The 15,015-nt window shown below is 36.6% G+C and overlaps 1 protein-coding gene across 3 annotated transcripts in view; it reads right to left on the bottom strand.

The window, feature by feature from the left end:
• The window catches only part of NUP133 (nucleoporin 133), a 31,971-nt gene that overhangs the window by 2,718 nt on the left and 14,238 nt on the right, over positions 1-15,015 (bottom strand). For 2 of the 3 annotated variants that reach the window (XM_057407030.1, XM_057407026.1), the window contains exons 14-24: positions 14,132-14,226; positions 13,793-14,017; positions 12,689-12,811; positions 12,147-12,246; positions 11,004-11,246; positions 9,680-9,813; positions 7,909-8,067; positions 6,597-6,732; positions 4,636-4,754; positions 3,008-3,088; positions 948-1,012 (exon numbers count right to left, since the gene is read on the bottom strand). In XM_057407030.1, the coding sequence (XP_057263013.1) occupies positions 948-1,012; positions 3,008-3,088; positions 4,636-4,754; positions 6,597-6,732; positions 7,909-8,067; positions 9,680-9,813; positions 11,004-11,246; positions 12,147-12,246; positions 12,689-12,811; positions 13,793-14,017; positions 14,132-14,226 (1,480 nt within the window). The remainder of the gene's footprint in view (positions 1-947; positions 1,013-3,007; positions 3,089-4,635; positions 4,755-6,596; positions 6,733-7,908; positions 8,068-9,679; positions 9,814-11,003; positions 11,247-12,146; positions 12,247-12,688; positions 12,812-13,792; positions 14,018-14,131; positions 14,227-15,015) is intronic. The other variant, XM_057407029.1, reaches the window with a different exon arrangement.

The following is a 15,015-nucleotide window of genomic DNA, read 5'->3' as shown; positions in this document are numbered from 1 at the left end:
ACCAATTACTGGAATGGTGCCATGTAGGAGTTCTGGATTCTTCTGTCTTGAAAAATCACAGAAGGGGAAAAAATACTTGGAATACTATAGGAACCTGCTTCTGTATATTATTTGTGTCACATGGGACAATGACTTATTTTCTTCAGACTTTGGAATCTATCCTATGTATAACTGTGAATCCAAATGCTGCTTATTTCCATTTTAGTCACAAATGGCACAGTACAGTTGGAACATGTTCTCTCCTCATCTTTCCCTCCTTAGGTCCTCCTGGAACATGGATGAGCATTAGAAAAGGTGGATAACTTCCAAAAATTAGAAAGGAAAGGGAGGAAATGCCATTTGAGTTATTTAACTTGGGAACAAACAGCAGCACTGGCTGATGAGGCAATTCTTCTGACCAGTTGGATTCAGCCTGTATTTGGTGGTGAACACCCCTGAGAATGGCTCTTTTAAGTAATATTTACAGCTTCAATCCCTTACAGTCAAGAATGCAGCTTTAACTCGAAACGGTCATGAGCTTATCAATGTGGTACAATGGCCCAAAATAAGTGAAGTTTGCAGGAGTGACCTCAGCTTGTGTTGCTCTTAACTAGCTTCTGTCTGAGATGCGTCAAAAGAAAAAAAGCCTTTCGGCATCAGTCATTTTCTTTTACCTCAGCGAAGGGCTCAGGAATGAAAGCTGCACAGGTACATTTCTGTCTCAGGTGCTAAGAATGCATTGTACGTTGCCAGGGAGCTAAGTGAACAAAGTCATACAGATTTTTTTTTTGCTGGGGTTTCACTTTACAAACAAAAAGCCACATTCTGATGAAATACTTCATACTTTACTAACCTTATGCTATGAAATTCAATCTTTTCAGTGAGCTAGAGAATAGTATACCAAAATGCAATTCTGGAACAGCTATGTCACAAATACTCCCAGTAAATTATATTCATATTGGACTTACCCATCTCTTTGGAGAGCCTTACAGAGAATTTTAAGTTTTAGATCATTTACATCCACTTCCTCTCCCTTCAATTCATATAAGGAGAAAAGACAAGCAAGTTAAAAATTTTCATTATTTTCTTAAAGAAATAATTGTTCCATCACACAGATTATACCAATGCATTAGATTCTTCAATTGCTGAGCCCTGTTTTTAACATAGGGTATTTTAACTGATGACCTGATTGGACTCTTGAAACATCAAGGACTGTTTATTTCCATTTGAAAATATTGTCTTAGACTTTCATCACCACAGGACTGCTAAAGACCAGCTACCTCAGTTTGGAAAAGGGCCTATTTTAAAGCACATGAACAAATACCAATTCGTAAAATGTGGTATTCTAGGCAAGTTTCATTTTAACATGTGCTAAATGATGACTGAAGTCAAGGTTCTTTTCTCAGCATGGCCAAGCTATCTAGCATGCATTAGTGTCCACATTAGCATGTGTGTTTTACAAGCATATTAGTAAATCTCTTCAAAGATACACAGCTGTCCTGGAAAGGACAGTTCCTTTGTTGCACAGAAACTTTCACATAATTGATGTCAAACCCCCTTTAAAAATGTAATGTCAGAAAAAATACATGTATTTTTTTCCACCCCTCAATATCCCAAAGCATCGCACCTACTTTAAATTCCCGTCAGAAGAGATAACAGAAACCACAAACACTTGAATTTAGAAGACTGAAAGCAAGAGAATGGGTCTTCACATTATGCTACACTTTTGCAAAAGAAAAGCAGAGAAAACTAGGCAACAGATAGCTTTTAGACCCTAAACCACCATCTCTAATTCATGCTGACTGGTTCTACACCAAGTTGTTAGAGACTCAAATAACTGAGCAAAAAATCATTTTGAAATCTCATGCTTTTAGAGTGACATTTATCTGGATAAAAACCCCAACTTCATCTCAGTGTTCATGAATTGTGTTGACAAGATTTCAGAGGAAAACTAATTTAAAAGAGAACCAAATGAGTTCACTCAAGTTTATTTTACTGCAAAATGTTATTATTTGTACTATTTATGTTGTAAAAATGAAGGAAATATTTATTACAAAAAGAAGTTACTGAATTTTCTTTTTAAACTAAAGAAAACGAATTCAGAGTATGTATTATGTACTACTCTAAGCAATAATACTCTGTCCTTCATACATGAAATATAACATAGTACTAAAGACAGGACAAGTAAACATACTCATACATAAAGAAAAAAAACCCTGAGTAGTTAATAACAATAAATGTTATTCAAAATAAAAAAATAATACAATTCAAAACTTAAAAATTTAAAAGCAATTATAGATATTTATAATTATCAACCCAAAAGTTATTGCAGACCAACAAAATGGCACAATGCTGTTTACAAAGCACTACTACAGAGAGGATTTTAACTTGGAGCCCTACCAGACTAGCGGTAACTGGGAAAATCAGAGAAGAGCTCTCATTTTCAGTTGGTAAGGAACACTTTCACTAAAATAACACAACTCTAGCTTTTTAGCAAAGACTGTTGTTAATTCAGGTTTGATGCTCCTCAGAAGCTGATTTATTTATGCTTAGTGAAAAATTGCTCCTGACAAGATACTACATCATACAAGGAGATAGTGAGAAAGCAGATAGCAAATCTGTGGTTCAATGCTATTAACATGTTAAAAAGCTGGTGACTATCCCACATTATCTCCTGACAATCAGAGGAACTGCCAATAGGGAAGATACAAGAACTAAACTCCTGCAAACAGCTGATCTTAATCCTGTTCCTTAAGGAAGCAACACTCTAAAGAAGAAACTCTAGACTATAAATGGGAAGTGAAGATGAGGAGTGTCATTTTTCTTAAATGATCTAAACCACATTTGGCATTAATTCTCCAGCGACTTAAAAACAAACTGAAAACACACATCAGGAGTTATGTTCAATTACTGTACACTAAGCTAATTTGTTAACTCACTACAGATGCACCATTCTAGCTTAAATACCAATAATAATAAATAAAAACATACGACTCTGGGTTAGAAATCCTTCAAAAACTTTTCCTACCTCGTCAATGTATTCCAGCAGATCAAGTGCTTTCTTGAAGTCATATTCATTGGCCCTTCTGTTCTCATCACATATGTACATCTATGATGAGAGATTAATGCAGAGAATTATTTTTAGCTTACAAACTAATGTAACTGATATCATGGACAACTCATTGTGGGAAGACTACTGTGTATTTTTTCACTTACATGACCTTCTCACGAAAACATGGGGGTTGGAACTAGATGATCTAAAGGTCCTTTCTAACCCTAACCATACTATGATACTATGACACTATGATTCAACGACAAGTATTTTTGCAGTATGGAATATACTTAATGTTTTAGAGCAGCATTCCACTTACATGACAATGGTCCGTGGACAAATGATACTGGATATTAAGGCTGCTAGGTTTCAAATTTAAATACCATTTAAGGCTGTAACATTCCTGGATTATTGTAGCCAGAGCTCAGCTTCACAAATAAGCTCTCAGAATGATTTTGGTAATGAAGCTCAAAGCAGTACTTAAGCGCATGGACTGCCTTTCACCCTTTAAAACTGAAAAGTTTGGTATCAATATTTCACACACACACACACACACACACACAACCTCTAAATTAGTACTTCAAAGGAAAATGAACATTAACACTATTTACACTTTCTGAGTTTCATTCTCACATTGCAAGTAGCACGTATGAACACTGGTTTGACAATAACAAAGAATTCAGAAGGAAAACTGTCTTGGTGCCAGCACTTGCCAAGTCACTCTTCCCTAATCCCACAGGTAGCCTCACTTAACAGGCAAGTAATGACTTCAGAATCTGCTATTACCTCTGCTAAGAAAACTGAGAGAATGTAAACAAGCACACTATCAGCTTTTGATTTTCCACAGGATTATGGGAAAGTGAGGAGCTGCAAAACTGACAACCAGCCAAAACCCGATTTGTTTTACAATGTATCGTTACTCACTGAATGTTTTTTGTGTGCATCACTGGATGGTAAAAATATGCTGTCAACAAGGCAGAAGCAGTAAGGCTTACTGGTTCCTGGCTACCACCAGAAAGGGGTGTGGAAAAGGAGTCAGAGCTATTACTGATCCCAGTACTGGAGCAGTTCATGTATTTGTTTCAGTGTGGGTTAGGTTTTTGTTTGTTTTACAAAAAGAAAAAGGAAATAGAAATACTTTGGGTGCCTCTTTGCAACAGGTGACCAAAAGCCTCTTCCTGCTTCTAGCCGTTTCTTTTTCTAGATTGCAGCATCCCTGCCCACTAAGGTGGAATCCTTTGTTCCTTCTGCCGTCCAAGTTCTGCCCTACTGAGAATGAAACAGAAGGTAAAAATTGTCTCACACGCAGAAACTGCCTTAGACCAGTAAATCAGCTTCTGATACTGACTTGATTTGCTTTTTCTCCTAGCAGCACTCGAAAGCACACATTCAGCAAGAAGAAATCTGAACTAAAACCAGCATTCTGAAGTTTGCTGCTGGCAGAAACTAAGCAAAGATAAACCTATTAATACATCAGATCTTCAGGTACTTTGCAAGTCGTATAAGGAATAAAGACAGCTGTGATCTTCTCATTTATTTTGTCACACAGAGGCAGAAAACATAGTGGAACTTTACCTGTGTAATGAAGAAGATGAGATACTTACATCAATGAGCTGAGATGCAGACAACACTGGCATATCATTGAGGTTCAACTGCTTCTCTGCCAGTAATTGTTCAGGAAGTGTCTCCTGATGTAACAGAAAGCGTTCCTGTTCTGATATTTCTTGTAGTCGTTTAAAGAAATGAATGTTTCATGTTATTAAAATGTAATAACAAATTCTATGGCACAGTAATAACTGTCAAGTCACAGTATTATTCAGGTCTGCAAGTGTTTGCTATGATGCATTCTGTTTGGACACAGAAATACTTCCACTTCAATACGGCCATCCTGGTGAATTAGTTGTCACTTTCTACTCAGGTTCCCAGTAATGCAGACTAGTAACTCTTCCTTTTTCCCAGAACCACAAAGTGAATGCACAGAATTTGAGGCAAGCTGTTGCACTATGCAGGGAAGTTAAGTTGGCTGCACTTTTTAGGAGCTACCTTTTGGCTGAAGACCCATGCCATGGACCTGCTCCATCTCATGGATTAGTCCATTTTTGAATGTTTTACTTTCCAGCATCATCTGCTTGGGGGTTAGAGACTTATTATGCTGAAGCAATCAAAAAAGAATAATTTCAGCCACACTGTGTGAACCCTGCCCTGCCTGCCCCGTTCCACTGGATGGTAGAAATGGGACAATAATTCTAATGAGCACTTTATCTGTTTACATAGATAAACAAAACATGGCAGAAATAATTATCAATAGGAAACTGACATACAAAGAGTATAAGATTTAAAAGCCATGTCATGTGTCACATAGAAACATGTAGTGGAGTACAGACCAGACCAAATTTTGAGGGTCCACTGGTCTACTCAAATAAAGCACTAATTTCCTCATTTTTCTACAGTGTTCCTATTTGAGGATTAGATTCTTCACATTGGCATAGGTGTGTGTTGGTTTGGGGTTCTTTCCCCACAGTGGTGAGGGAGCACCTCAAAAAGCAAATTTAAGCTTTAAGATTTCACGCAATGTTTTATAATTTAAAAGGCAGATAATATATCGTTATTATTACAAGCTACAAATAATTTGTTAAGCCTACTTAGTTATCATCATTTTCCCTGGGCTTTTTCAACAGGATCTCTTTTAAGAATTGTACAGAACATACACAGATAAATATGAAGATCAGCAAAGAAAGCTTGAGCAGTAACCTTGAGAAGTATTTCAAAGCCTCCCCCTGGTGGCCAGAACCAACTTAACTGTTAGCACAGAATTTTCCAGCCCCCAAACTCACAGCACCATGTGCTGCAGTGTCAGGAAAAGGGTATTTTCCAATGTGACAGGAATGGCAAAGCCATTAGAACCGTTACATTTGCTCATGAAGCAGAACAGGTATTCCTATTTTTCCCATTAACATCCTTTCAGTTAGAGCATCATGGAACACTGTCACTGTAACCTTTCTAAATACAGAGAGTAAGATGCTGAGAAAGCACTTTATCACAAATGTATGTATTTGCAGGTACATTATACCAATACAGTATTGTTACTGATTTTCTTGTACAACTTGAGTCTCAGGACTTGAGAAGAATTTAGAATTGAGAGCTATCCAATCAACAGGCTTTAAGAAATTAAAGCATTTTTACTTTGTATCTGAAAAACAAAATGCAGCTTCACGAAAACACACTGCGTGAAGGGTTAGTAAGTTTAAGCCACTTCAGAACTGTCTAATGACTTCGTAAAATACTGAGCAGCTTCTTATCTATGCCAATATTTTCTGTATTATTAGAAAAACTGAAAAGATACAAACTTCCCATGCTCACAGTCCTAACTCAGAGGTGAAAGTGAATAGCTCAGGGTAGTCCCTCACATTGTATTCTTTATCCTTCCTACTATGAGCAAAATGATCAGCTATGATCACATTATTAGAGCCCTCAACCTAACAAATTAATAATCTGCAAAATTACCGTGATTCTAACTCAGTAACTCCATTAGTCAATTCTTCACTTTGCTGTTTTTATTTCTTACCGTCTATTTTCTCTTGCAGTATGTCTTCTGAGAAGTCAGATGCCAGTGCAGCTAATTTGCTCAAGCCAAGAAGTGTTTTCTTCTTTGCAAAATACCGTGTCTCCGTATTTGCTAAAGTCTGCAGTGTACTGTGAGCCTGAAATTAATAAAGAGGTTAGAAATCAGCTAAAGTTAATATCAGAATGGTAACTGGTAAGCATTTAATCTGAACTGCAGTCTCACAGCTATTTATAATTTGTAATATTATAACCCTTACTTTTAAAAGTCACACAACTTGCACATTAAAACTCTGCATTACTCTCTTCAGGAAGAGACACAGATCTCTACCTCAATTGCAGCCAGTCTTTTCAGTATTAATCAAGAAAAACTATCTTATGATCAAAGGATAAATTGCAACTTCACATATTATACCTCTGGGATCTTATTCAAGGCTAGCCAGAAAAGACAGACGAATATGCTTTGAGAGAACAATTTCACACGCAGACTGATTTACTTGTTAATTCAGGAATCTGACAAAACAGAATTATACATGTAACTGCTGCAGTAGACAAATTCTTGCCTGTACCTTTGGTTACCAGACAAAGGAAAAGAAACTTTTTGAGCACTTACTCAGAAAAACTATCCAAACCTAATTACTTGTGTATTTTAAAACCCTTGCCCATCTTCACAGTGCTTTGGTGTAACAGAGAAAACCTCTGTCAACACAAATGGAATATTACAATACTCTCAGGGTGGTTTTGTTTGTGGTTTGGTATTTTTTTTTTACCTCCCTCTTTGCTATTGTTTTAATAGCAAATACCAAACGCTGTTTGCTACTAACCCCCTCCCCCCCCCAATTTGTAAAAAATGTATGTAAGACATTAATCAATACCTTTTTTAATTTTGTGATACCTTCAGGTTACTTTCAATAGTCTTGAAATACAAGTTTCAGGTTTTCCCTCACTAGATAACCTGGTAACGCTACTGATACTCACTGTATTACACTGTACTCACTGTAAACCCCCAATTCCATTCACGTAGTGATCATGCAATCAAACAAAACTTCCCTTGATAAAAGAATACGAGTTACCAACACGGGATGAAAAGCAGCCCTAATCTCCATTACATGGTGCAGTGGCTTATATGATATACCAGATGGTGCCTGGAGGGAGGCTTTGGTACTCCATTAATAATCTATCATCTCTCCCCTAACTCATCTAGATAAGCTGTTTTTTGATGATGAAGTCATAACTACATAATTTTTCTACTTTAGTATGTACTTGATTTGTTTAATATGCAATATTTCAGCTTGGTTTTGTTTAAGAAGACCTACCTTTTGCAAATCCTGACTATTGATTTCATGTAACCAGCTCAGATGCTCATGAGCTTGCAAGAAATTGGCCAGCTGTCCATGCTGAGCAATAGGCTGAGATAACAGCTTCCCTCGCTTTCCTTTTTCCAGATACCAGCGAAACAGGAAATCTGAAAAATTCTGGAGATAACAGCAATATGAACACATTTTAAAAGTCACATTTAAACATCTTGTTCTTCTTGAGGCAAAATGCTTCATAAAAATACAGTTGGTAAGAACACGGTAAAAACCTTCTTAACAAAATAAGACACACACAAGTAATGTTGATGAAAAATCTATGGAGTCATGACAGAAACAGTGTTTAAAGAATTCATGAGCTACTCTGCAACAGATGCTGTTCCACCGAAGGATGCGGTGTGTAACTGAACAAAGGGCCAAATGTAAGTTCTGCATGTTAACCCACAGGAATGGGAACAGGTAACACATCAATCACAGTCCCAGTCTTGTATTTTTCACTTGTTCCTTTGCTGCCCTCAGAACTCTGCTCGATTTCCTTTCATGTATTTCTGTTTACTTCTGCTGTCACTGTTCTTGAAACATTCCATCCTATCTCCAAGTGAACCTACAACTTTACTTCTCCATCAGTTAAAAATGGTGCCTTAAAAAAAAAAACCAAGCTCCTCTATTTTATCCTCAAAAACTTCAATAACTAATAACTTCAATAACTAATAACTAAAACAAATAACTAGTCCAGATTTGAGGTTTGCTTAATCTTTACAGAGTAATTTTAGAATACTGCTAAATTTTAACTGCATTAAACAGTTCTAAAAATTAAGTTTGAGGAGGCCATCAGTCTGATATTCTACCCATCAGACTTGATCCATGCACTTGCAACAGTCATTTCTCTTCAGAAAGTTTTACATTTTTCCTTTAAAATAAAAGATGTGAAGGTTAAAAAAGAAAAAAAAAAAAGGATACTTTATCCCCTTCTTTGGCAGTAAATAAATGTTGAATCCTTACTATTCAAAACCTTTAAAATAATTTCTGTCCATTACGGGTATTTTTTCTTTTAATTAAAAGAACCTTTCTGTACGCTATTAGGAAACCTGTAGACACCAGGATTTCTCCTTCCACAGTGGCTGTGGAAAACTAAACAAAGTGATGTCACCAAATCTCAAATTAGGAAACTTCTGTCCCAGTCCCACTCACTTCAGGAAGTCTCTACGGCCTCTTCCTTAAGCTTTCCAATCTTTCAGCAAACTTAGAAGTTTTTAAACCACATTTTAACACTGGAAGAGTTGTCCAGTAAGTACCTAGCAGAGCAATAAAAAGACCACAACAATATCCCTACCTTCTTACTCAATTCTTAACTAACTTTTTATTAATATATTTAAAAATCTCATTCTCTCTTCTGGAAGTTATCCTTAAATTTACATTACATTGATGTAATAAAACAACCGGACACTGACTACGGACCTCAGTGAACAAGTCACAGAATGCTAGAAAGGCATCAAGAGTGAGACAATGTATCTGAGGCACAGAAAAGGTCCCATGAAAAGCCACTGCCCATACAGCTAGCACCCATATTTCTCACTACGTGCTTTGCAGTCTCAGGGTAATACACTCCATTGAGTTCTGAACACTGAATGTTGACTTCAGCTTTCCACGTTTCCCCCACATGTGTATGTAAATACATATATGTATTAAAGAAAAAAAAAGAAATCATAACTTTTGCAACATTTCAAGCGCAAACTTACTATAAAAAGCTATATAAAGGAAATAAAAAAGTTACCTGATCTGCAAACTGATTCATGTATCGTTGTAATCTGGCCTGGTTGTCTGTCTGCTCACACATCTGCACCAGGATATCAAAGTCATGGTACTTCTCTGCTAAAGTGGCCGCCATCTGATATTGTCCCAGGGAAACTAACCAAGAAAAAGAAGTTATCAAACAAGCTTACATTTGACTGTAAGATGATGACAAAGGGCAGAGACCAGAAAAATGAAAACAAGTTTCAAATGTTCACGAAGACCTACTTACACATTCCGAAAGAAATGCTCACCTACTGCATACACATCCTGTGCACATGTAAGCTGACATACCTATCACCTTGGTCCCCCAATGCAAGAGGGAAGAAAGAATACTAAATGGATGGTATACATTCCCTTTTCTCTGAAAGTGACCACCATCTGCTATTTGTGCTGAGGGGTAGGTTCAGCCCACGACTTAATACGTGTAATAATAGTCAATTACACAAAGTGAAAAATCAGCAGGCAAAGGCTTTTGACAAAACCACAACAGGTAAAGCTAACGGGGTTTTTATTAAAAATACATTATTTAAATTCTTTTTGGTTCAGATACATGAGTTAGCAGAGTATTCAATTTTGTTTGTAAGGAAATATGAACTTCAGATTGAACGTAACAATACAAAAAGTATTTACAAGCTAACAGAGACCATAAATATCAGTGAAACCAAGAATGATAGCTTAAGAGACTTTTCTTAAGAACGTTAGGAGGCAGTGGTTATTAGATTGTTCTATTTTGTATCATTCAGTTTGAGCCTAAAAAAAAATTAACTTCATTAAGTTACTAAAACTATATTTACTCCAATTTATTTCCAATTAAAAACGGGGCTTTGCTTTCAATTACTCATTAAAGACCTGACCACATCTGACACACTAAACAACAGGTTTGATTCTTAAATAACCATGATTCAAAAAGTAACTTTTTCCCGATAAACACCACAGCATGTAAGTTTATGTCACCTTGCAACAACATAAACATTTAGAAATCCATTTATAGGCTATTTTCAGCCAAGTGGTTCAAGATAAATTCCTGCCAGAAAACACCAAGTTAGCATAAGAAAAAAATTAAAGCAGCAATGTGTTTGATTAGAGGTATGGGCATGCATACAGTCCTGGATGCAATTCTGTGATCTGTTTTTATTTTGTAAGTATCTCCTTAAATCATAAAACCAGTCTTTTATAATCTGAAGGCAAGTGTGTAGAAAAAACAGAATTCATACACAGATGCCATTTACTATATCAGATTTGCATAATGTTCTTATCAAACAGAACATTTAATCCTTGTGTTAAGGAAAACAGACAGTACTTACGGAGGGGAGACAAGAGTTCTGTTCTTCTCTGCTTGTATTCCATTTCCAGATTGCTGTATCGCTCTTGATCAGCAGGGCGGTCCACGGATTTCAGCTGAGAAGCATAGCCATCCAGGAAACAGTCCAGTAGTGCCACCAACTGCTCAGCCACAATGCTGCGGAGGTTACTGTCCACCTGGGGATATACCATCTGCAGAATGATTCCATGCTGACGGATTACTGCTGCACGAAGGCCACTAGATGCTTAGGGAAAGAACACAGTGACCATTGAAACAATGATCCTATCACCAAAGGAGCCTATGCTGAAGTATAACATTACAATTACTATGTATAAATAAAAAAAATAGAAAGAAGAAAGCTAATAAACATTTTACTCTTAAAAAAATGAAAGCAATACTATAAGACAAAACCAAAACAAGCACATACTCCCATCTTTACCTATTAAATTTGGCCAAAATGTAGTAAACAAAAGGAGAACAAAACCAAACCCACACCCCCTAAACTACACAGATCTATCTACACTGTCAACTGTCAATACCAGCTGGTTATCAGAAGAATCACTTGCAAGATCTGTAAGCAAAGTAGAGAATACACACAAGGAAAAGGCAAGTTCTGTTAACCTGACTGAAATACTTGGATGTAATCATCAAGACAACATACCAAGATAGCTTGCATGGGTCATGCTTTTCAAAAGATTTATCTTGGGAGCACTAAACAAGCGTCTTTTATACACAGAGGCCACAAGGAAGCTTAAGCACCAACTGGAAAGTGGTTGTTTCTGCAAACATTTGTTCTTGTAGTTTTTTTTGTTATTAAACCATCAAAACAAGACACTGTTACGGAAGCAGAGAATCATCAGTCCTTTTAAAACAGTTATAGATCACATTTCATCAATCATTTTAATATTATGTATCCCATAGGTGAGCTATTTCCCAAAACTGTTTTTTTGTAGTCAAATTTGTATTATCAGTACTGGACAAAATAACTGTTCATCGATTCATTCCATTTCATTCTCCAAATGAAACCTTTGGGTTCTCCTATTTTTACTGACAACCTTGTAGCAGCTTTTAACAGCAGGTTTAACCTTCAGATTGAAATTCATGAAAAATATTTTTGTTTAGGATAATAATAATAATTTCTCACCTGTCCATGGAATATATTCAGGTTCTCTTTCTGGAAGCTCTTCTGGTTTGTATAAAGAGGCTCTAGACTGACGATACTGACTAGCAGCTTGTAGCATGTCCTATTTAAAGGCATAAGTATTTTGAAGTCTACATGCATATACACACACTGTAAAAGCTACTGCATACTGGCTTTTATAATTCTGAAATGTACTTTTAATATCCCTCTTCTTTCTACACCCCTCAGTTGTATAGAACATACCGATTGAGCAAGAAACCTCAGTGCTCAAGCAGAAGCTTTTCATTCTTTGCTACACACTCATGCTTTCACAACTTCCAAAAATGCTGCAACTTCTCAAATTCTCTTTAGCAGTGACTGATAAGTAAAAAGAATGTCCCTAATTCTGCATGAGACCATCTTTTCCTTCTTAATGTATGTGGATATGTGCACATTCACTTTTGTTCTCATGTCAGCAACCCAGATGTGCTGCACTCAACTTGTTCAGTGCTCTTCAGTATTTACCTTCCCCTCCCACAAATATCTTAGTTAACACAGTTCTGTACCTTAATGATGTTGTTCACATTGACAACTATCTGGGCCCACTCAATTGATTCCATAGGCATATCTTTCAGGATTTGTTCCTCTTCTTCTAGTAAGCATTCGAAAATGGAATCTATCTGGGACACCTGAAAGATAGAAAGAAAAATCACAGTGAACACAAACATACCCATTGCCACCTGATGCCAGAAAATCAAATCATGAGTTGCATAGAAAAACAAGTAAGCATTAGTAGAAACCACATCAATAGTCAGAAATATTAAAAGGTATCAACTACTGTAGTGGATAACAAAGTCATCAGCTTGTATTTCATACAATACTTGGAATACAAGAATTATCTGCTTTCTGGACTTAAATCCAAGAAAAAAAACCCCAAAAAGCCAAATCAACCTAATTTTTGAAGGCAACTCCATCAACTTTCATTAAGCACATTCCTCCATCTTCTGAAATGCTTGTCAGTAGAATCTTTGTTAGATAAAGCATACTGGATAACAGATCTGCTTGAAAATAGCAGACTATTATTTCTATTTTTTCTCCATTAGCAACTATTGTCCTCTATAGGAAAAGAAGTTTTCTAAAAATAAATGTTTTGTGTATTACTTCTTTTCAAGAAGGAAAAAAGAAATAAAGACTGGGGGCTTGACTGGGCCATGGCCCAAACGTAGATTAACTAGCTCAGATTGACTAACGTTAGAGAGGATGAACATTGAGACCAAACTGATACAATTCCATCCAGGACAGATCAAAGAATCTCTTCTGTCTGGAAAGCTTCATACTCTTCAGTTCATGCCTTAAAAATAATAATTTAGCAAACACTTTCTGACAGGCCAGAGAATTTCATTTGTTTTTTTCATTGCTCATCCATGTCAGTTAGTTAGAAATCCTAACAACTTTACTCCTACGACATAAAATTTATCAGAATTCATGTTTCAGTTGCAGACATAAAAAAGCATGTGACAGAAATACCACCGCACCAACCCCATTTAAGAGGAAATTGTTTAATGTTGAATTGATTTTCAAAGGGATAATTTCCAAAGTATACACTAAAGCATTGCAACTTTTACTGCATGTGATACTATACAACAGTTTAGAAATAAGATGTTTCTTACCTCTCGAAAGAACACATCTGCAGGGGTAAGATTTGGTGAAATATCACACTCCCTTTTGTTCAATGCCATCAGTATAGCAGCATTCACTAGATCAGGCAGCCTGGAGTGGTGATTCTTGAGAACAATAGCTGCTGCTAGTTTCTCTGCATGCTCACAAAGCAACAACCGAGTTGCCATAGGCATGGCTCGCACTGGAAAACTGCCCAGACGTTCAAACACACCAACCTTTTAGTAAAAAATACAAAACACCACATGCACTTCAAACAGTGTTCTAGAGGAGGCACGTTAAGACAAAATAATACTCTACTGTGTGTGCTCATACCAAAAGAACAGTTTTACCTGATGAAGAAAGTCAATGAAGAAGGAATGTGCTTTTGTCTTATCCTCTAGCTGATGAAGAAGAATAAGAGATGTGTTGCTGAAACCAACTGCTTCTAAAAAAAGAGAAAAATCTTAGATCAGAGCACTTGGTATCTTCATTTCTGAGCAAGGATTTTTTTTTTCCCCTCACAGGTAAACACATTTCTGTGCCGCACAGAAACAACAGCAGGAAGCATCATCCACCTGTGACTATTTACTATGTGAACTTTCAGACTAAGTCCCTGCTCAGTAACTGGCAACTGCTGCCCAGAGGTCCTGCAGACAGTTTTAAATTAACACTCTTCATAAGAGACAGGGAAGCATGAACAAAACTGTTTCTTGCTGAAAACATTTCTGATTTAATCCTTTACATACAACAAATACTTGAAAATAAATTTCTCTAGTCCTCTTTTTGGCAATGCCCCAGAGGGACATGAGCTCATTCTATCCAGAATCTAAGCCTACCAAAAGGTGTGCAGCCATGCTGACAAAGGGCTAAGCATGAGCAAATAAGATCTTTCTCTTAATGTATCTATTTATGGAAAATAATTCAAAACTATCCAAGGAATCATAGGAACACTAAACTGACACCACCTGTTCCTTGCACAAAGTACTCTTCTCAGAAATCTGTTTTCTTTGCTGCTTATGGTTACTATATGAAGACAAGAACTAAAAACAGTAGCCTGCAAGTTTATCTGGCAGTCTCATAAGATGCATTTTTTAGCCTTTCTGGAAATATACCTAATGGTGATGGACAGCAAGGGACAACTATACCTTCTGTGAAATGCTTTAATCATGATTTCATCTGCAATGATGAAGAGTTTTCTTCCCCCCAACAAAAAGAAACAGACCCAAACCAAAAC

Source organism: Pezoporus wallicus, unplaced genomic scaffold, assembly GCF_028554395.1.
Source record: "Pezoporus wallicus isolate ANWC-B61680 ecotype Strahan unplaced genomic scaffold, APGP_CSIRO_Pwel_v1 scaffold_6362, whole genome shotgun sequence".
Taxonomy (NCBI): Eukaryota; Metazoa; Chordata; class Aves; order Psittaciformes; family Psittacidae; genus Pezoporus; species Pezoporus wallicus.
Note: the sequence above shows the minus strand (reverse complement) of the source record. Positions and strands in the feature narration are given on the sequence as shown.